The 22,400-nt window shown below is 49.7% G+C and overlaps 1 protein-coding gene across 1 annotated transcript in view; it reads right to left on the bottom strand.

Moving 5' to 3' along the window:
- Positions 1–275: 275 nt before the first annotated feature.
- LOC311427894 (olfactory receptor 14C36-like) overlaps positions 276–22,400 on the bottom strand; it is a gene marked incomplete at both ends in the record, with an annotated part of 29,066 nt that continues 6,941 nt past the window's right edge. The window contains one exon of the mRNA XM_084539481.1: positions 276–992. Coding sequence (XP_084395607.1) covers positions 276–992 — 717 coding nt within the window. The remainder of the gene's footprint in view (positions 993–22,400) is intronic.

Here is a 22,400-nt window from a genome sequence, read left to right on the forward strand (position 1 = left end):
GATTGTCTTCTGCACTCCAGATTGGGAAGAAGAGCACTAAGCATGAGCAACTTCATTTTATTAACAAGATACCAGAACAGAGGCCAGGTGTCATTTAGGGATAAACACATTCAGAGAAAGCCTCTGGGTTCACAGAGGACTGGTCATCTGGAAAAGAGGAATGAAAGCAAACATCTAACTGGAAAAAGAATTTTAAAGAATGCTATACCTAAAGCTCACAAACTGCCTGAGATTAACGTGAGTAAAACCAGAAAAGTGAGATAGCCAATTTATTGCTAAGTAAATAGAATCATTTTTTTCAGTGTGGCTTTCAGCTCCTGGTTCCTCATGCTGTAGATGAGAGGGTTCAGTGCTGGAGGCAGCACCGAGTACAGAACTGCCATCACCATGTCCAAGGATGGAGAGGAGATGGAGGGCGGCTTCAGGTAGGCAAACATGACAGTGCTGAGAAAGAGGGAGACCACGGCCAGGTGAGGGAGGCACATGGAAAAGGCTTTGTGCTTGCCCTGCTCAGAGGGCATCCTCAGCACTGCCCTGAAAATCTGCACATAGGACAACACAATGAAAACAAAACAACCAAATGCTAAAGAAAAACTAAACACAACTGCCCCAACTTCCCTGAGGTAGGCATCTGAGCAGGAGAGCTTGAGGATGTGGGGAATCTCACAGAAGAACTGGTCCACAGCGTTGCCTTGGCAGAGGTGGAGAGAAAATGTGTTGGCCGTGTGCAGGGCTGAGTAGAGAAAGCCACTGCCCCAGGCAGCTGCTGCCATCTGGGCACAAGCTCTGCTGCCCAGGAGGCTCCCGTAGTGCAGGGGCTTACAGATGGCAACGTAGCGGTCGTAGGCCATGATAGTTAGAATTGAATACTCTGAACCAAAGAAGAAGACAAAAAAGAGAACTTGAGCAGCACATCCTTGATAGGAGATGGCCCTGGTGTCCCAGAGGGCATTGGCCATGGCTTTGGGCAGAGTGGTGGAGATGCAGCCCAGGTCCAGGAGGGCAAGATTGAGAAGGAAGAAGTACATGGGGGTGTGGAGGCGGTGGTGGCAGGCTACGGCGCTGAGGATGAGGCCGTTGCCCAGGAGGGCAGCCAGGTAGATGCCCAGGAAGAGCGCGAAGTGCAGGAGCTGCAGCTCGCGCGTGTCTGCGAATACCAGCAGGAGGAACTCAGTGATGGTGCTTCTGTTGGACATCTGCTTTTTCTAGGATGTGGTCCTGAACAAAGAAGAGGGTGAGAGTAATAAAGTACAAGAAATGCATCAGAGGAAAACAATTTCTCATTTAAAATTATCACATATATTGTGCACTTTCTGGCAGACATTTTGCAGATCCCTTTCATGCATCCTGATTCATTCTGCCTAAGTGTGTCTGTTGGATCGGGGGCTCTACTGTGGGCAGTGCAGGAATCAGTCCTGTCCTACAGCAAGAGGTGAAGAGGAACATGGGGAAATGTCAGTTTCACTTCCCTCCTGATCTCAAACAGTTTTTCCCAAGTGTTGCTCCCAGTTCACCAAACTGCAGAGCAGAGTTGTGGAGGCTTTTTTTTAATTTTATTTTAAATTTTTGTATTTTGAGTTTTTTGTTTCAGCTGTCCCACCACTCCTGATGAGTGTTTCTAAGCCACAGATCCCGGTTATTTCTGCTGGACTCAAAGGGAATCCTTGTAGATCATTATCAGAGAAAAAGGGACTGTCACTTTAGTGCACAGTGTTCTTCAGGTATGACAGCCAGTCTGTCCATGAAATACGGTCTCAGCTGCCCTGTGAGAGCTGCAGGAAAGTTCTACTCACATGTTTGATTGAAAAGAGCAAAGACACTGCTGAGAGCAGAGGAATCCAGGCTCAAAGTGCCCATCTCCACACCCCTCAACCTGTCCCCGTACTCCCCTTCACTCAAGCACACCGAGGCCTCACTACCTGGGCATGTGAAACCCCCATCCCCAGCCAGCCTGGGAAAAAGACCAGCAGCAGCACGGCCAGGTGGAGAAGCCAGGAGGAATGCCAGCATGCTGCTGCGAGGGAAGGCAAGGCCAGGGAGGGACAAACGGACACTCAGCAGACCCTCCTGTGCTGCAGCTCTGCCTGCAGAGGAGTCAGCTCATGCTCATTGCAAATGCTTTCTGCTCTGCTTTGGCCTGCAGACACCTCCCAAACACAGGAGATTTCAGTGGGTTTGTAGCTCTTAAAGATCATCTAGGATAAAACGTGAGAAGACCAATTTTTGATGATATTGGTGCAGTCTGTGAGATGAGGTTTGGGAAGGTAGTTTTCAAATTTCATCAATGACATATCAATTTCTCAGTGCTATGCTCCAGGAGTCTCAGTCTCCTGTACAATCCTGACAACGGATTACCATGAAACCTGCCTCCCCTCCACTGCAGTAACCTGAAAGCACAGACTCCAGAAAAAGTCTTGCTTTTCAGGTAGACTCTGCCTTGGTCTTTCTCTTGAAAAATCCAATCACAAATACCGTTCTTTAAAACATCTTCTACTCCTACCTGGAGAAACAGAGAGACCCACCCTGACAGATGCTATCAGCCATCAGATATGCCAGCTGTAGAAGACCCCTTGGCAACCCCACCTGCAGTGCCCTGCTGCCAGAGCCTCACGGTGTCAAGAGCCTGCAGATGTGTCCTGCCACACGCTGCCCTCTGTTGTTGCGCTCCTCAGTGCCTCCAAGCCCTCTCTCCTTCTCTCCTTTCTGCGTGCCAGCTGCGGTCAGAGCCCCCAGCCCTGCTGCGCTGTGCAGAGGAGCTGCTCCTGGCCACAGCTGTCTCTCTGCACCACGGCCCTCTTGCCACGAGCTCTCTCTGTCCCATGAGCCTGGCCCAACTCAGCAGCACAGCACCAGCCCAAGGCACTGCAATCACCCCTCTGGGGGCTTTGCTGATGAGCCCACGAACCTCAGGCACTCAGAGACAATTGAAGACAGCTCTCCAGAAGTCCAAGTCAGAGGCAAGTTTCCTGCAGTGTCCTCCTGAGGGCCAGCACTGACACAGCCTCCCTTGGAGCTCGTTAGAGCAGAACCCTGGAGGCAGTGAGGACAAGGAGACAAAGGCAATGTGAAGGTGACACTGATGTGTAGGAAAACTGTTTTTCTTTCACCTAGCACAAGGGCCAGGGAAGGGACCCCTGTCCTCTGGGAAGGAGATCCTTTCCCTCCACACCTTGCTCAGGGCTCTTTGTGGGGCAGTAGGAGAGAGGGATGTGCATTGCCAAGTGCTGGAGAATGGTACAACCCCTGCCTGGTTCATGGGTGGGGGCGAGGAGGCAATGAGGCCCTGGTGCTTTCACAGTCAGTTGTTTCCTCATAAGCCTCAGTGGCAGAGGCAACAGCCATAGCCTTGGATACAAAGACCTGGGTCCTGCTGGCACTCTCAGTCTTGTCACAGCCCTTAATCCTTTCCACAGCAGCCTTACCTAAGGACTCTCATACCTCTACTTCTTTCCCTGCTGGCTGCAGACCCTTCTGTTGGTGATCGCTTACACATCTGAGCTGAGTCTGATAACTCAGATCTTCTTGGTTGCCATGCTACTCGTAAGACAGCTCTATAGGAAGCTGCCCTGGTTCCTCGTGAGGAGGCACCACTGCTCGTATGGCATCCCTCGTGGTGCCCAGAACCTTCTCCTCCTGGGCACTGCTCACTCTGCAGGGTCCCAGGCTGCCCTGATATGTGGGGTTCCTCTTCATCATTGCAGGACTGGGCTCTTCTTCTTGTAAAGGGCACGATGTTTCTTTAGACAAATCTTGAGGTTTCTCAAGGTTGCCGTGGACTGACGCTTCATTCTGTCAGGCGTTAAGATCTGCAGGCAGACAGTTCTAATTCCATGTGATTGTGCTATCTCTCACAAGACAGCAGCATCAGGACTTTCAGGAAAGTTTGGATAATACAGGAGTAACCAGTTGAACGGAATTGCAGCACAGAGTCACAGAAGTGTACGCGATGGAAGGCTGCCAGGTTCCACCTCTTCTGTGATTTCCTCCCATGCATGCTGTCAGTTTGTCTGGAGCTGTGTCCTGAATGTTATGGGGCTGTGCAGGTCAAAGTTAGAAGGGCCAAAGCCCAGATGGAGCTCCATCTGTATATTACTGTCAAAGACAATAAAAACTGCTTATAGAAATACTTCACATAAAGGAAGATTAGGGAGAATCATCAGCCTTTATTGGATGTGGGGGGAAAGCTGGTGACAAGAAAGGAGGTAACGGCTGAGGTACTTAATGCTTTCTTTGCCTCAGTCTCCATCAGCAAGACCAGCTTTTTCCCCTGGATATTTCTTCCTCCTCATGGCCAGTGCCGAAGTTCCAGGGCACGCTTCATGGCAGTTTTTTTCTCCTGCTCTTTTGTACTGCCAAAAAAAGCTCAATAAGGGTGGAAACCACTCCTCAAGTAGGCATCCCAACCCAGCAGGCTCCTTGCAGCCTCTCAACCAAGCAGACACAAGTCACCTCAGAAGCAGCTTCCAAGCCAGGGGCCTGCTGCTGGCCTTGCAGCTTCTTGTGGAGATACAGCCAAGCCTTGTGCCTGCTGCTGTGCAGTCAGGGACTCAAGCAGAAGGGACAGGAAAACCCATGTCTGGGTTGTCTCTTTCTGTCTGGGTCGTCCTGGCTCTGGAGGCAGAGGGGATCCCCCAGTCAGCATGCCAAGCAGGTGCCTTCTGCTGGCCTAGCAGGGCCACTGCCGGACGTCAGCCCAAAAGTGCAGATCCCAGGTCTATGTCAAGGCTGACCTGACACCTCCAGACACTAGTGACCTCCCAGTCCCTCTGTGTGACACGTTTCTCCTGCTGCCCTATCAAGTGCAGAGACAGAAGTGACCTCACAGTCACTGCCACAGTCACATTGCTCCTGCTGGGCCATGAGATCCTGAGGTAAAGCTAAGTTTTCTCTAGCCCCCTCGGTACCTATTTTTCACTTACTATGTTAGAGATTAAGCAAAGTTTTAGTAGGAGTGTTTGTTGTTCTGCTTGTGCTGTCAGGTCTCTGGTTGAGGTATGGACAAGCTCTGTGGTTTACGGGTGTTTTACATCTGCCAGGGAGTCTAGGGTTGAATAGAGCATTTTCATGTTAGTGTTAAGGGAAGGGATTACGGTTATCAAGAGAGAAAATTGATTCTTTCAGAGTGTTGTAGTAGCATTTAGGTTTAGGGATTAAAATTACTGGTTCAAATAATTAAGGGCCATATGTGGCTTTTTTAATTCATTGTTACTGCAGTATTGGCATTGCAGGAATGTTTTTACCTCTATGAAATCATTAATTTCTGCTGGCCATGCTCCTCTTACCACCCCATAATCTCATATGCCTCTTGTCCAGGCTGCTTCTGACCTCCCCATATCTTCTTGAGATCAGCTTTCTGATGACATTTACCATCTCAGTGTATCTGTCTCACCTCTGTTGGCTCCTTCATTCCTGAGAAGGAAGTAGCATTGTAGTCAGGAGGGAAAAGGACACAAAGATCTTTAGGAGCATCCTTCGCAATGTGCCCATCAGCTCTGCACCTACACAAAGTCATGCTTCCGACCTACATGTTTTTTTTTCCCAAATGGCTTCTGTCGATTCAGGGTTACTTTTCCCAAGCCCTCAAGCATGTTTCTCTTTTGGATGTGGAGGGATGGGAAAAGGAAAGCAATGCATGAATGGAACTGAGCTTGGCAAGGGATGCAAAGAATAACAGGAAGAGATTCCATAGATACATTGCTCAGATATGAGAGGCCAAGGAGAGTGTACCCCCTTCTGATGGATGAGAAGGGTGAACTGGTAATGACAGACATGGAGAAGGCTGAGGTACTCAACGGTGTCTTTGCCTCAGTCTTCCCTCCCAGTCAGGCTTCCCAAGTCTTTCATTTCTCTGAACCCAGAGATGGAGGCTGAGGGGCCAAGTCCCACCTGCTGCAAGTGAAGAGCAGGTTTGAGTCCACCTGAAGGACTAAAGACGTGCAAGTCTATGGGGCCTGATGTCATGCAACCCAGGGTCCTGAGGGAACTGCCTGATGTAGTTGTCCAGCCTCTCTCCATCATGTTTGAAGAGTTCTGGCAGTCAGGTGAACTCCCTGCTGGCTGGAAAAAGGAAAACATCACTCCCATTTTTAAAAAGGGTAGAAATAAGAACTCCTTCACAGCCATTGCCTCCTGCAGGCCCAGCAGATCCTGTGGCACACCTGATCCCATTCCAGCCTTCCCAGCCAGCTCCTCCTTGTGGCCTCTGATCTGATCACATACCTGTCACCTCACATGCCTCTTCCAATGCCATGGGACTGCTGCAGGACCTCACAGTCCCTGCCCTGCCCCAAGGGGACAAGAAGCTGAAGATAGGGATAGGAGTGGGTTTGAAGCTGAGATGTGCTGTGTGCATGGTGGAGGGCTTTGAGGGTTAGATGATCAGGTTAATGTTTAGGAATTAGAGGTCACCCTCCAGGGTTAAGGGAATGGCAAGGACATTGAGGGTTGGATTGGTGTTCTGCTGAAGGTGCCTGCTCAAGGTTTAGGATAATGACAAGTTTTGAGGCTTTTAACTTAGATTTGATTTGAAGGCTAGATTTAAGAATGGCATTTTAATCCTTAGTTACGCTTAATCAGCTTTCTGTTTACCCTTCTTGTAGAAGATGCCTTTTACCTCTGCCTTTTCCAAATCCTGAGCAACGTCTCTCCTATATCTGGCTTTTCCAAGGTCTTTGAGAGAGGTCTTATGATGACATCTGCATCTCCACCAGTACCTCTCTCGCCCTTCCCACACCACCTCTAAGCAACCTGAGGACGGACAGGGAGGATGATGATGATTTGGGAAAGGGCTTGGTTAAAATCTCCGAGGAGGAAGACCAAAAGTTCTTCTCAATAAAAGAGAAATTTTGTTCATGCCTAAGAGTATGTCCTGTTCCTGTGTGGACTAATGTTATGATTGCTGTACAGTCACAATAAATAAATAAATAAATAAATAAATAAATAAATAAATGAATAAGATGCCGTACCAAATGCTTGAAGGAAATAAGATACTGATTTATTATTTATTTATTTATTTTTGACTTGCTGATTGTATTAGTAGCTTATGTTATGCACTGTTCTGCACTTCACATGGAGATATCATGGTGTCATAGGAAACAGTGACACCCATGAGGACAGAAGAGCAAGTGGATAAGGGCTTGAGTCTACCAACACAGGATGCACGCACATAAAAACTTTATGGAAGGGAAGAGGTAGCTTGGATCCAAAATGTAGATTATTAAATCAAAGACCATGAATATCACCTTGGCACTGCAGGACAGCTCCAGCAATGGGGCAAAACCACGCAAGAGGTGTCTACGACACTGGGGCCACAGAGCTGGAGCTGGGAGGAGGAGAAAGAATTCCTGTACATGAGAGAAATTCCCCTGGTTCAGGTACAGCTGCCTTCTGGAGTCAGACCTTCCACTTCTCGAGCCTTGCAGAGAACAGGGGTGGCATACAGCCCAGGGCTGACCATAAGACCTGGCCCCCAGCAGGAAGCACTACGGTCATGCAGAAGGTGCAGCTGAGAGTGCTGCCACCTCTGAGCAAAGGGGGTGCTGTCCCCAGCCAGGAAGCTGGCCTGCATCTGGGGCAGGCTGCTGGAGCTGTGCAAGGAGGACAACTCTCCCTCAGGAAGAAGGCCACAAGCATCAGTAGGTGCTTGGACGCAGGCACCAGCACAGTGATGAGGGTGTTCCACATCCCAGTCACCGTGCTGGTCATGAGAAAGAGGAAGACGAGAGTTGTCTATGGGTAGAGGATCTTCAATGTTGATTGCTGGGAAAACTCAACAAATGGTGTCTTAGAGTCCCATTCCCTTCATGGAAACCCTTTTAGAGCATTCTGGTCCCCCCTCTTTTGTTAGAACACGTTCAGAGGGGTGAAATGATCCCTGGTAGTCATGGCTGAGGTATCCTGCCATGCAGTGTGGGGGGAATACGGGTTAAGGAAGGGTATTGTTTTACTCATGTTTGACAATCAAACTTTAATAGAATAAATTACGCTTCTAAAATCAGTCTCTCCCAAATTCAGCAAGGAGTAGTTGGTGATGCGTTCAGTGTGCTTCAATCAGCACACCCCAGCAGAGACCCTGCTGCCTTGGGGAGCTGTCAGCCCTGAGGCCTTGGGGACACCTTGAGGGAACCCAAGGGCACAGAGCAAGCGATGCCATGGTCGGGTGCTGTGCTGCTGAGCTGGGCTGGGCTTGTGGGACAGAGAGAGAGCTCGTGGCAAGAGGGCCCTGGTGCAGAGACAGCTGTGCCCAGGAGCAGCTCCTCTGCACAGCGCAGCAGGGCTGGGGGCTGGGACCACAGCTGGTGCACAGAGAGGAGAAAAGGAGAGAGGGCTTGGAGGCACTGAGGAGCGCAACAACAGAGGGCAGCGTGTGGCAGGACACATCTGCAGGCTCTTGACACTGTGAGGCTCTGGCAGCAGGGCACTGCAGGTGGGGTTGCCAGAGGGGTCTTGTACGGCTGGCACATCTGATTACTGATAGCATCTGTCAGGGTGGGTCTCTCTGTTTCTCCAGAAACGAGTAGAAAACACTTTAGAGAATGGCATTTATGATTGGAGTTTTCAACAGGAAGACCAAGGCAGGGGCTACCTGAAAGGCAAGACTTTTTCTGTAGCCTGTGCTTGCAGATACCTGTGCTAGAGTGGAGGCCGGTTTCATGGTAATAGGTGGTCAGGTTTGTAATGCAAACTGTGACTCCAAGAGAATTGCAGTGAGAGATCAATATTGAATCAATGAACTTCATAAAGTCCCTTCCCACACCTCAGCCCAGAAACTCCATCAACATCATTCTTGTGGTCCTCTCAGGTTTTATCCTAGCTGATCTTTCAGAGCTGCAAATCCTCCAGTGCCCAGTGCCCTGTCTTTGGGAGGTCTCAGACAGTTTGAGATGACTACAGATTGCCTGCAATGAACATGAACTGATTCCTCTGCAGGCAGAGCTGCAGCACAGGAGGGTGTCACGTTAAGGGGTGTAGCTGATTAACTGTTACGGGCCCGGTCAGATTCAGAGTACTGAACCAGTCGGACATTCACCAAAAACACGTTAACCGTGTCTGATGGGGGTCCCATCAGACATTCACCATCAACGCTTTAACGGTCTGGGGGTCTGTTCAGACATTCACCAAAAACGCATTAATCGTCTGGGGGTCTGGTTAGATTCAGAACACTGAACTACCACGGATAACCACCCTCACCCTCGTTGCACTTAAAGAGAGCTATCACAATGCAATCAAGTATGGTTTATTACAGCAACAGATAATCAGGTTCTTTTGGATTGCCGTTGATAGTGACTGTCTGCAAAAGCAAGCTAGTATGCATGAAATACACAGGTGTTATAGGTGTTATAGATGTTACAGGTGTTACAGGTGTTTACAGGTGTCACAGATGCCACAGGTGTCACAGGTGCGCAGCCTAGAAATAAACGCGTTAAAAGGATCAAAGACTCTCTAGAGATTTATAAGCAAGTATTCAGATGTCACCCAAAGGCGTCCCAATGGGGGGGGAAGAGAGGCTCAGCCCGTCGACTGATCCCAGGAGTCAGGAGGTCCTAAGGATGTTGTATTTCCTCGGGATGGTATCTCCCCTGACGGTGGTATCTTCCCTAACATCCCCTTTCTCTTGGGCCAATTTATATTATTTTCTATCTTCTAGGTGGAGTTTGAGTGGCTCTAGTCAAGCATATCTTAGTTATGATTGGTGTAAAGTTTTCCCGTCTCCGTTTAAAGTAATAGGCTCCGAGGAATTCAGAGCGCATGCTCAGTGAGGGGTGGTCGCACCTTGGAGGCGGGTAGCTTTTGGGACGGAGGTGTGTTTTGGTATTATAATGGTATTATAATGAGCAAAAAGTACACTAGGGTACAGCATTTGTCAAAACATGACAGGTCTTTGGCTCAGGGTGGCAAAAAGTGCAGCTTTGTGCACAAGAACAATCGAGACCCCACCTGATTACAGAGCCTAGCCGTGGTGTCTCCACTCCACTCTACGCACCGTGCTGTTCCTTAGGGCTAGCACACCAAGTTTCCCCAGCGCGATAGCATCTAAGGTTGGAAACCTAGGGAATGCTCAGGTAATGCAGTTATGCCCTACCCTGAAAACCTCTTCAATGCTGTACCTTTTCCTTAAAAATGTGAATGTTAGTTTTATTTTCCTAGTTACTTCAGGCAATTACACCACACAGTGATGCACCCATTTTCTGCCCAAACAATCTCTCTTGAGAGGTTTGCTACCTGCCTGGGGCCGGTATTTGTGACATCACAAAGAAGCTACCGAGCTTGTTCAAGCTGGCGGACTATCACCCATTCCTGCTCTTGCACGTAGGGACAACTGAGGCCATGACAAGGAGGCTCAGAAGCATCCAAAGGGACTTTATGCCCCTTGGAAAGATGCTGAAGGGATCTGGATCACACGTAGTGTTGTCCTCGATCCTCCCAGTCAGAGACTGGGAACTGAGGAGGAGGCAGCATATGGATGCACCTGACCAAGTGGGACAATAGTGTTTTGGGCAGCAAGCTGGCCAGACTCATTAGCAGGGCTTTAAACTAGATTTGGTAGGGGAAGGGGATGTACTTGTAAGTGACTCGGAAGAACCCCTGAGTGCCAATAACCTTAACGAATATCAGGGAAACACCTGTGAATCATCCCATAGGAATTAGGAAGGGCTCCTCTAAAAAGGTGATGTGGCCCATAGCCCAGCCGATGGGCCTCTGCACCAATGCATGCAGAATGGGAAACAAGCAGGAGGATTTGGAAGCCATGGCGCAATTAGAAAACGATGATCTACTGACTGATGTCATCTACTTGGATTTCTGTAAGGCCTTGGACATGGTCCCATATGATATACTACTCTCTGAATGGGAAAGATATCGGATTTGAAGGGTGGACTACCTGGTGGAAAAGAAACTGACTTGATGGCCACAACCAGAGAGTAGGGGTAATGGTTCTATGTCTAGGTGGAGGCTGGTGATGGGCGGTGTTATTCAGGGGTCTGTCCTGGGACCAGAAATGTTTAATATCTTCAACAATGACTTAGTAGGATTGAGTGCACCCTCAGCGAGGTTGCAAATGACCCTAAACGGTGTGATGCAGTTGATAAAATAGAAGGAAGGGATGCCATCCAGAGGAACATGGACAAGCTTGAGAACTGGACCCACGTGAACTTAATGAGGTTGAACAAGACCAAGTGCAAGTTGTGGCACCCGGGTTGGGGTGGGGGCGATCCTGGACATGAGTACAGACTGAGAGAGAACACATTGAGAGAAGCCTTGTGGGGAAGGACTTGGGGTACTGGTGGACAAAAGGTTTGATGTGAGCCAGCAGTGAGCGCTTGCAACACAGAAGGCCAACTGCATCGTGGGCTGCATCAACAGAGGAGTGGCCAGCAGGTGGAGGCAGGTGACTGTCCCCCTCTGCTCTGCCTTTGTGAGGCCTCACCTGGAGTACTGTGTCTAGATTTGGGGCCACCAGCACAAGAAAGACATGGACCTCTTACAGAGAATCTAGAGGAGAGCTACAAAGATGATCAGAGGACTGGAGCACCTCTCCCATGAAGACAGGCTGAAGGAATTAGGTTTGTTCAGCCTGGAGAAGAGAAGGCTCCAGGGAGACCTCCTTGCATCTTGTCAATATTTACAGGAGTCTTTTTTAAAAAAATGGAGGACTCTTTACTCAGGTAGATAATGACAGGAGGATGTGAGAATGGTCTTAAACTAAAAAGGGGAGATTTAGACTAGACAGTAGACATTAGGAGGAAAATCTTCACTGTAAGGGTAGTAAGGTAGTGGAACAGGTTGCCCAGAGAAGTTGTAGATGCTCCATCCCTGGAGGTGTTCAAGGCCAGGCTGGATGGGGCCTTGGCCAACCTGATCTAGTGGGTGGAATCTGGGGGGACTTCAGTTAGATGATTTTATGGTCCCTTCCAATCCAAGCCATACTATGATTCTATGATACTAGGTTGAAAATTAATTAAATCCTAACCAAAACCAGGACACAAATAGGCTAAGGGCAAGATATCTCTGTGTGTATATCAAAAGACAGGAAAAGTGGTGATAGTTATTTAGAAAGTGTAAGACCTGAGTATGACATAGGAACAATGGTACGGAATAAGGGCTGGATACAGTCTGAGTTTTAGATGGGATAGACTTCATTTTTCTTCCTAGTAGCTGGTATGGTGCTCTACAGAATCAGCGAATCAGAGAGTAGTTTCGGTATGAAAGGACCTTAAAGATCATAACATTCCAACCCCTCTGCCATGGGCAGACACACCTTCCACTAGACCAGGTTGCTGAAAGCCCCATCCAACCTGGCCTTCAAAACTTCCAGTGAGGGGGGATCCACAACATCTCTGGGCAGCCTGTTGCAGTGCCTTACCACCCTCTGAGTAAAGAACTTCTTTCTAATACCTAATCTAAATCTACCCTCTTTCGGTTTAAAACCATTTCCCCTAGTCCTATCACTACACTATTTGATGAAGAGTCCCTCCCCAGCCTTCATAAAACCCCCGTTAAGTATTAGAAGACCACTATAACATCTCACCAGAGCCTTCTTTTCTCCAGGCTGAACAACACCAAATCCCACAGCCTGTCTTCAGAGGAGAGGTGATCCAGCCCCTTGATGATCCTCATAGCCCTCTTCTGGATTCATTCTAATAGACCTGTGTCCTTCTTGTTCTGGGGGCCCCAGAGCTAAACACAATACCTGACATGTGGCCTCACCAGGGCTGAGTACAGAGGCACAATCACTTCCCTACTCCTGCCGACCACACTCTTCCTGGTACAAGCCCACATGCTGTTGGCTCTCCTGGCCACCTGAGCACACTGCTGGCTCATATTCAGCTGACTATCAACCATTACTCCCAAGACCCTTTCCAATGGGCAGCATTCCACCTGCCATTCCCCAGCATTGCATCAGGTTGTCATGCCCCAAGTGCAGGACCCAGAACTTAGCCTTCGTTGATCTTCATAGATTTGGCCTTGGCCCATGGGTGCAGCCTATCTAGGACCCTCTGCAGAGTCCTCCTACCGTCGAGCAGACCAACACCCACACAACTTGGTGTTTTCTGCAAACTTACTGAGGGCGCACTCGATCCCCTTGTCCAGATCATTGATGAAAATATTAAAGGCAACTGGCTCCAGAACTGAACCCTGCAGGTCACCACTACAGAACGGCCTCCATCTGCATTTAGCTCCATGTACCACAGTTCTTTGGGCCCATCCATCCAGAGTGTTTTTAATCCAAGGAAACATATACCCGTCCAAGCCTCAAGCAGCCAGTTTCTCTGGGAGAATGCTGTAGGAAACAGTGCCATAATCCTTACTGAGGTCCAGATAAACCACAGCCACAGCCGTTACGTCATCCGCTGAGTGCATCACCTTGTCATAGAAGGAGTTCAGATTTGTCAAGTAGATCCTGACTTTGATAAAGCCCTACTGACTGGGCCTGATCACCTTGTAAGTGTAAGTCTTGTAAGTGTTGCATGATGGTACTCAAGATAATCTGCTTCATGAACTGCCTCATCACTGGTCAGACTGACAGGCCAGTAGTTCCCCGACACCTCCTTCCAGCCCTTGTAGACGCACATTATATTTGTCAGTCACCAGTCTACTGGTCCCTCTCCCGATAGCCAGGACTGCTGATCAATGATGGAAAGCAACTTGGGAAGTGATCCTGCCAGCTCCCTTGGTAGTGACAGGTAGATCCCATGTGGTCCCATAGATGTGTGTAAATCTTTGTGCAGTGGCAGGGCTCTAACTATTTCCTCATGGATTATGAAGGCTTCATTCTGCTCCCTGTACCTATCTACCAGCTCAGGAGGCTGAGTATCAGAACAACAGGTCATGTTGCTGAAAACTGAGGCAAAGAGTACATTAAGAGAACATTAAGTACCTCAGCCTTTTCCTCAACTCTTGTGAATATGCTTCCCCCTACATCCCATACAGGATGAAGATTCCCCTAAGTGCTCCTTTTTTTTTTTTTTTTTTTTTTTTCTTTTAATGTATTTACACATAAAAATATGCAGCGTATGTCTTTGAAGGTAATAGTCAGATTGAGCTTCAGTTGGGATTTGGCCATTCTGAATTTGTCCCTGCACAACTTCATGACATTCAGGATTCAATTCTACACAAAATGACTGCATGGATGGAAAGAAGCAAAGAAAAGGTGGAACCTGGCAACTTTCCATCCTCTAACCTTCTCTAAGTTTGTGCTGGAAATCCATTCAACTAGTTACTCCTGTATTATACAAACTGTCCTGCAACTGCTGATGCTGTTATCTTGTGAGAGACAGCACAGTCAGGGTGAGCCATCTTCCTGAAGACATTAACTGCTGACAGAATGCAGCATTGGTTGGGGGAACCACGAGAAATTCCAGGATTTACCTACAGAAGCCTCCTGACATTTACAAGGAGAAGAGCCTAGTCGTGCAGCAAAGGAAGAGGAACCCCACACATCAGAGCAGACTGGGACACTGCTGAGTGAGCAGTGCCCAGGAGGAGGAGGGCCTGGGCACCACGAGGGATGCCATATGAGCAGTGGTGCCTGCTCACCAGGAACCAGGCCAGCTTCCTACAGAGCTGCCTTACGAGGAGCATAGTCACCAAGATGATCCGAGTTATCAAACTCAGCTCAGATCTGGTGTAACACCACACAGACACGTGTCTACAAATAGCCAGTAAAGAGGTACAGATCTGGGAGTCTCTAGGGTATCCTGGTTTGGAGAGGAGCAAGGGCTATGGCAAGACTCAAAGTCTGAAAAGGTCCAATGTCTTTGTGTCCATGGCTACGGTTCTTGTGTCTGTCACTGAGGCCAAAGAGGAGAGAGCTGATCGTTAAAACACCAGGGCCTCATTGCCTCCTCACCACCAACCATGAAGCAGGCAGGAGTCATACCATTCTCGTGCACTTGGCCATGCACATCCCCATCTCCTACTGCCCCACAAAGAGCCCCGAGTACTGCATGAAAAGAAAGGATCTCCCTTCCCAAGCGCTTGAGGTGAAGACCTGGCCCTTGTGCTCGATGACACATCCAGTTTTCCTACACCTCAGTGTTACCCTCACATTGCCTTTGTCTCCTTGTCCTCACTGCCTCCAGGGTTCTGCTCTAACGAGCTCCAAGGGAGGCTGTGTCAGTGCTGGCCCTCAGGGGGACACTGCAGGAAATTTGCCTCTGACTTGCACTTCTGGAGAGATGTCTTCAATTGTGTCTGAGTGCCTGAGGTTCGTGGGCTCATCAGGAAAGCCTCCAGAGGAGCCTTGGGCTGGTGCTGTGCTGTTGAGCTGGGCCGGGCTCATGGGACAGAGAAAACACTTTTTAAAAAGTCCCATGAAGCAGAGAGACAGCTGTGCCTAGGAGCAGCTCCTCTGCACAGAGCAGCAGGAAAGAGACACAGAGGCAGACACACAGAGAGAAGGGGCCAGGGGCTGAAGGCAGTTGTGAGTGAGAGGATGCTGAGAGCTGCCTGCAGGAGAAATGTGCACAGCCTTTGACAAGGTAAGTGCCTGGCTGCAGGTCCATGCTGCTGCAGGTCCTGGAAGGGTCTCCTCCTGCTGGGTCTTGTTTCTGGGAGGGCAGTGGGCAATGCAGTAGGCTTTGAGAGTCCTGTTGGGTTGCAGTGTGAGGGGAGGAATTCTGGCAGAAGCCCCTTGCAGTGCCCTAAGGTAGGTGCCCCTGGTCAGCCCAGAACACCCTGCCCTGGCTAGCCATGCCAGGCTCTCTGTCAGCTGCCCCGTAGCTCCTGCAGCCATGGAGGTGCCCCTTGGCAGGACCCTGTTGGTGGCAGGGTGCTGCAGGGCAGCGCTGAGCACAGCCGCGTGGGATGGGGTCTGTGAGCACGGGCAGGGGGAAAGAAGAGGAGGGCGCAGAGCAGCAGCTCCTGGCAGGGACAGCTGCAGGCAGCAGAGAGAGGGGCAGGCGGCCAGAAGGAGCTGTTGGCAGAAACGCCGTGGCAGGGGGGATTCGGGCACCTCATGGCCATGCCCTGCAGTGCAGACACCTTCCCCTGGAGCAGCCCCTCCCTAGCCTCCTCTCCCCGTGCAGCCCATGGGATGTGGGGTAGGCATGGCCAGCAGTACAGGCAGAGCCCATACGAGGAGATGCTCTCAAACTCTGGCATGATTTGGCCCTCCTTGATTAGCAGTCATCTACATTTTTTCTCAGGGAAACACCTGAGAGCGATTGTCCTGCAGCTCAGAGGGGTGACAATTGCCTGCTGAGAACTGGTCTGATCGACAGAGCTGCTCTGCTCAGTCTTCACCAAGGGACAGTCTGTTTTCCTCCTGGCACCCACAGGGTTTCTCTGGGAGTGCACAGGAAATGTCAGGGAGCTCAACCATCCAATACCTCTCCTAAGTGTTATTGGGATAATAGGAACAAAACAAAGGAAACAAAATCCCTGCAGCTCTGCCTCTGTATTCAGATAATTTTTTTGCAACAACACTGCAGAGCTCATGGATCAGACCAGTGGACGGAATGTAATTTTCCCCCATGTTTCTGCCTCTCTCCAGCTGCACATCAGGAAGGACTTCTATGGAGCCACAGCAGCCCCCGCTCCCAGTGTTCCTCTCAGCCAGCACCAGCCACAGCTCAAACAAGAAAGATGCAGAAAGGTTCTTCTGCAAAGAGAGAGGCTCTGTTTGGGGGTGCTCTACGACACACAATAGGTTTTCCTCAGAGAACTCTGTTTTAACATTTTTCTGCATTTTCCTCTTTAACAGAAAACTGTGTTCAATGTCAGAGAATGCCCAACATCAGCTCTGTGAGCGAGTTCCTCCTGCTGGCATTCGCAGACACGCGTGAGCTGCAGCTCCTGCACTTCGCACTCTTCCTGGGCATCTACCTGGCTGCCCTCCTGGGCAACGGCCTCATCCTCAGCGCCATAGCCTGCAACCACCGCCTCCACACCCCCATGTACTTCTTCCTCCTCAACCTCGCCCTCCTTGACCTGGGCTGCATCTCCACCACTCTGCCCAAAGCCATGGCCAATGCCCTCTGGGACACCAGGGCCATCTCCTATCAAGGATGTGCTGCTCAAGTTCTCTTTTTTGTCTTCTTCTTTGGCTCAGAATTTTCCCTTCTCACCGTGATGGCCTATGACCGCTACGTTGCCATCTGCAAGCCCCTGCACTATGGGAGCCTCGTGGGCAGCAGAGCTTGTGCCCAGATGGCAGCAGCTGCCTGGGGCAGTGGCTTTCTCAATGCTGCCCTGCACACAGCCACTACATTTTCCCTGCCCCTCTGCCATGGCAATGCTGTGGACCAGTTCTTCTGTGAGATCCCCCAGATCCTCAAGCTCTCCTGCTCAAATGCCTACCTCAGGGAAGTTTGGGCACTTGTGTTTAGTTTTTCTTTAGCCTTTGGTTCTTTTGTTTTCATTGTGTTGTCTTATGTGGAGATCTTCAGGACAGTGCTGAGGATACCCTCTGAGCAGGGCAGGCACAAAGCCTTTTCCACGTGCCTCCCTCACCTGGCCATGGTCTTCCTCTTTCTCAGCACTTCCGTGTTTGCCTACCTGAAGCCTGCTTCCATCTCTTCCCCATCTCTGGACTTGGTGGTGTCACTTTTGTACTCAGTGGTACCTCCAGCAGTGAACACCCTCATCTACAGCATGAGGAACCAGGAGCTCCAGGTTGCAGTGAGGAAATTGTTTCTCTATGTGCTTCTTAAGCATCAGTGTTGTTAACATTACTGTGATTTGTATCATACCATTTTTATACTTAGTATTATTATCATATTGTAATAATAATAATAATCCTCTAAACGCTACAATTCTATTTGAGAAACTGACATAAGAGATTTTCATATCTTTTTTTAATTATTATTTTCATAACTTCTGATATTGCTTTAATTTATTTAGTAATTTTTTTACTTTGACTACATCTTCCATTTAACCTATTGAACTAGGCTTCCTCTGTAGGTATAGACAATAAAGAAGACAGCATAAATTCATTGGTTTCAGTATCCCTCTCTTCCCATCTTCTCTGGAGCTGGGGGAGCAGCCAGCAGCCCCAGCACGCAGGAGGGGCTCAGTGCCAAGAGCCCAGCTGACACATGCAGGAGCAGCCCATGGTGGCCCTCGGGGCTGCCCCTCACTGCCCGCTGGGCTCTGCCTCTCTGCAGCCTTTGGGTTGGGGCTGCTACTTCTCTGGAGCCATGGCCATGGCCAGCAGCATGATGTGGCCTTTTCCCTGCTGCTCTCTTTAGGTCTCCACATTTTTATCCTGTGCTTTTTTTTATGGATAAGCCATCAGATCTCATGTACTTTGGTGACAGTCTTGTTGTCCCTGCAGTGGCATCCCTTTGGCTGCAGGCAGCAGCAGGCACTGTGCAGCCCTGGGTCACATCTGCCTCCCTGCTAGCACCACAGTAATAAAAGGGTCTTGCTCAGGGCAAACCCAGAAGCCTGGACACCTCTTTCAAATGTGCTATTGGGAATAGAGCTAAGAGATTGCTCCCTGCTCTTCTGTTTTCTGGGGATCTTCATGGAATGCAGGACTCAGGATGAAAGTCCCAGGGTGGTTTGTGGGGAAACAAGGGCAGCAATAAGAGCTCCCTTTATGGGGGCACTTGCCCAAGCAGATGACAACTGGTGTTGGACTCATCAGCATGAGACTGCACCCCCTGCAGTGGGGCTGATGGCCGAAGCCAGCCTGGAGAGCTTCCAGGAGATGTCAGAGGATCTCCAGGGACAAGGTGCTCAGTGGGTAGTGATTAGAACCTCATAAAATGACTGTGCAAGGTCATTTCAGGTAACAAACAAGGTGAATCTGAGGAGTGCATGGGCAGCTCAGACTGTTCAGGCTGGGTCAGCTGTCACAGCAGGTCCCCCACCCAGCCTCTAGCCCACCTGCAGCCAACTGTCTCCTGGGGTAGAGTGAGAAGCAGAGAAGGCCTTGATGCTGTGCCAGCACTGCTCAGGAACAGCGACTACAGCCATGGGTGACCAACACTGCTCTGGTCACTTATCAGAAACACAGCACCACAGGGGGTGGTCTGCAGACAGTAACTTTGTCCAAGCCAGAACCAGTGCAGTGCCCCTGATGCACAAGAAGGCTCCCTCTAAGCTCGGGAAGGTGACAGGAAGGTGCTAATAAGCACCAAGACAACTGAGGATGCCCAAAGGCCCTTCTGAAGGGTCACCGAGTGCCACCTGAGAGGCAGTGCTGGGCAGTGGGGAGGGCCAGGAGAAAGACTTGTGAGAAGGATGTGAGAAACAAGGAAATGTCACTGCCATTGCCCCAGGGCTGCAACAGATCTCTCGCAAGGCTCCTTTGATGGGGATTTGTGAGCCCAGGGGACAGCAATGAATGTAGCCCGCAGAGTGTGAGCCTGTCCGAGGTGGACTGAGCAGAGCTCAAGTGTTCAGTCTGGTGTGAGCAGGCAGAGGAGATCTCGGCAGCCCCAGGGCACACAGCAGCCCCAGCAAAGGACCCTGGCGAGTGATTCCTTGCAGTCCTGGGGCAATGGCAGTGATCCCATGAGCTGGGTCTGCCTCCCAGCCTACCCAGCACAGCCCTGCAGAGTGCTCCCATGCCCCAGACACCACAGCCCCCTCACTCTGCAGAGCAGCACCACCAGCTGGGGCTGGGGTTGGGACTAGGGCTGGGTCTGGGGCTTGGGCTGCGAGAGCGCTTCCCCTGAGTGTCATCTAGGCCAGCTTCAGACTTCTGGATGTGAGCGTGATCTTCACTGTGCACAAGGAGCTGAGAGACTGCCAACAGGCATGGGGCTGGAACATTGCCTGCAAGGTCCCTCCTGCCCTAGCACCTCACAGGACTGGCACGGAACTGGCTCCTGAGTGTCAGAGAGGCTGGGAGCCCAGCAGGCTTGAAGGATGAAAACCAGCTCACTTCTAGCTTGGCAGGTCCTGGCCCAAAAAGGGGGTGTTTTTTAGGTCTGGTATTATGATGGCAGAGGTGCCTCAGAAGCTGTCAGCCCAGTAGGAAACTAATGGCTGTTAAGTGGCTGTGAGTTGACTTCTTTCTGAAGTAGCCGACAGCTCAACCCTTGACTTCTGGCTGGGATCTGTGCCTTTAGGCTCACATCTGCTGGTCTCCATGACAGGACAGCAGATGCACCTGCTCTGCAAACAGTTTGTGAGATCCCCTCTTTCTAAGTACCTGGTAGGCCCCACAGAGGAAGAGGTCTTGAATAGGTGTTGTCATGTCAGAGGTATGAGCTTTTGCCTAAACTCATCCTTCAGGCCTGCTTCTGTGGTGTTGCAGAACTGCTGGGCACATTGTGCAAGGTGCTCCTACAGACGTTTCTCTCCTTCTCCATGCTGGTTCTCCAAACTTCCCCTAAGAAGATGACTGATATGGGGAAGTCAGGAGAAGCCTGGCCAACAGAGATGTGAGATTTGTGGGAGGGCAAAGGAGCGTGGACAGCAGAAGCTAATGATTTTGCAGAGGTAAGAATGTTCAGGTAATTTTGATCCTACCATAAAGCAGACTTAAAGCAGTCATGTGAGGCCCTTGCCCTATTTTAACCTGTAACGTTAGTCCATAGAGCTAATGCTACTTCACACCCTGACAGGAATCCACTGCTCTAATATTTGAGCACCAGGTCCCTTGAAGCCAAAACTAGTCCACAGCCCCATTACATCACCCTTACTCTCTTCCTCACCCTGATCCCTGCCCTTAACGCTACGATGAACACACTCTATTTAGCCCTAGATTTCTTGCAGACCTAAACAAAATCCTAAACCAAAGAACTTGTACATACCCTAACCACAGACCTGACACCACAAGCCGAACACCAAACCCTTCCACTATGCGTTTGATTAATCTCTGTCACAGAAAGGTGAGCCTTAGTCCCTAATCTCATACATGAAAGCCTAACACCCAAAGTCACGGTTCCTTTGCATTAACTTCTTCACATCCAACCCTTTTGCTAACCCTACTCTTAAGCACTTAAGGTGCTTGGCCCTTATCCCATGCACTTAAGGTTCTAGGCCCATGGGGCAGGGTATGAACCATGAGGTTGCTCTGCAGTCACATGGCATTCAAAGCTGAATGTGAGAGGCCATGGATCTGACCAGCTTGTGGGCCACAAGGAGGAGATGGGTGGGAATGCTCTGAGGAGCTCAGCTCTGCCTCAACATCTCCTGCCCCAGCAGAAGGAATGTGACTGTGGCAGGGACTGTGAGGTCACTTCTGTCTCTGCAGTTGATTGGGCAGCAGCAGGAACGTGTCACAGAAAGGGACTGGGAGGTCACTTGTGTCTGGAGGTGTCAGGTCACCCTTGACTTCTCCCTGGGAGCTGCACTTTTGGGCTGACATCTGGCAGTGGCCCCGCTAGGCCTGCAGAAGACACCTGCTTGGCATGCTGACTGGGGGATCCCCTCTGCCTCCAGAGCCAGGAGGACCCAGGCAGAAAGCCCCCATATGGGTTGTCCTGTCCCTTCTGCTTGAGTCCGTGACTGGGCAGCAGGAGGCACAAGGCTTGGCTGTGTGTAGCCAAGAACCAACCAAGACTTTTCTTAGCACAGTGCTTTGCCTGTCTGTAATCATGGCCTCCAATTATCTGCCTTAACTAGCCCCTGGGGAGGCTTTGATAGTAACAGCCCTCAGTGGGGCCCATTAATACTCTAAGTCACTTCAACTTTTCCTTCTGACTTTACTTTCTCTAGCAGTTGCATCATTCTCCTCTCAGTACCTGAGCTTCATAGACCGAGCACCACAATACACCATGGAACTCATTAAAATGCAGAAATTCCTAACATCTCTTCCATAGTTGTCTTCAAGCCTTCACCCCTTGTGCAGCTAATTGCAGAGCTTGCAAGATGTAGCTAAGGAAGAAGATTTCAAAGAACACCTAATAAAAAGACTTTTTTATTTCAAAGGCTGAATTTTTCTGCATTTCAATTTTGAGAATCATTCTCCTATTGCTATTCATCCAGGGTGACTTCTTTGCAAACCTCCATACGGAGGAAAAGCAGAGCCTCCTGGTCTGACACCTCCACTGCCAACAATGGTCTTCGTCCCTGTAACTCCAGCCCAGCCCAGTGTATGAAACCCTTATAAGATAAGTCAGGGGTGCCTTCAGAAAATAAATAACAAAGTAAAATAAAATAAAATAAAATAAAATAAAATAAAATAAAATAAAATAAAATAAAATAAAATAAAATAAAATAAAGATTGAAATGACCATTGGATCCTGAGAAATTCAGCCTGAATCTCAGTAGACACCTGGACATCCATGGACTATCTTGGGTCATCTGTGGAAAACTCAGGGTGAAAAATAAAGAAAATATATCATTATTGGCTGTAGCTGTACCCATGAGCTTGGCCTCATTGGGGAAATTGTCCCCTTCCAGACACAGAAACCTACATTGGGTAGAGTGAAAAGAGCTGTCCAGTCAATAGAGTAGGGCAAAGTTCTACTTCCTGTGCTATAGATGCAAAAAGAATTGCA

This window comes from Aythya ferina (assembly GCF_964211825.1).
Source record: "Aythya ferina genome assembly, contig: HAP1_SCAFFOLD_29, whole genome shotgun sequence".
NCBI classification, from domain to species: domain Eukaryota; kingdom Metazoa; phylum Chordata; class Aves; order Anseriformes; family Anatidae; genus Aythya; species Aythya ferina.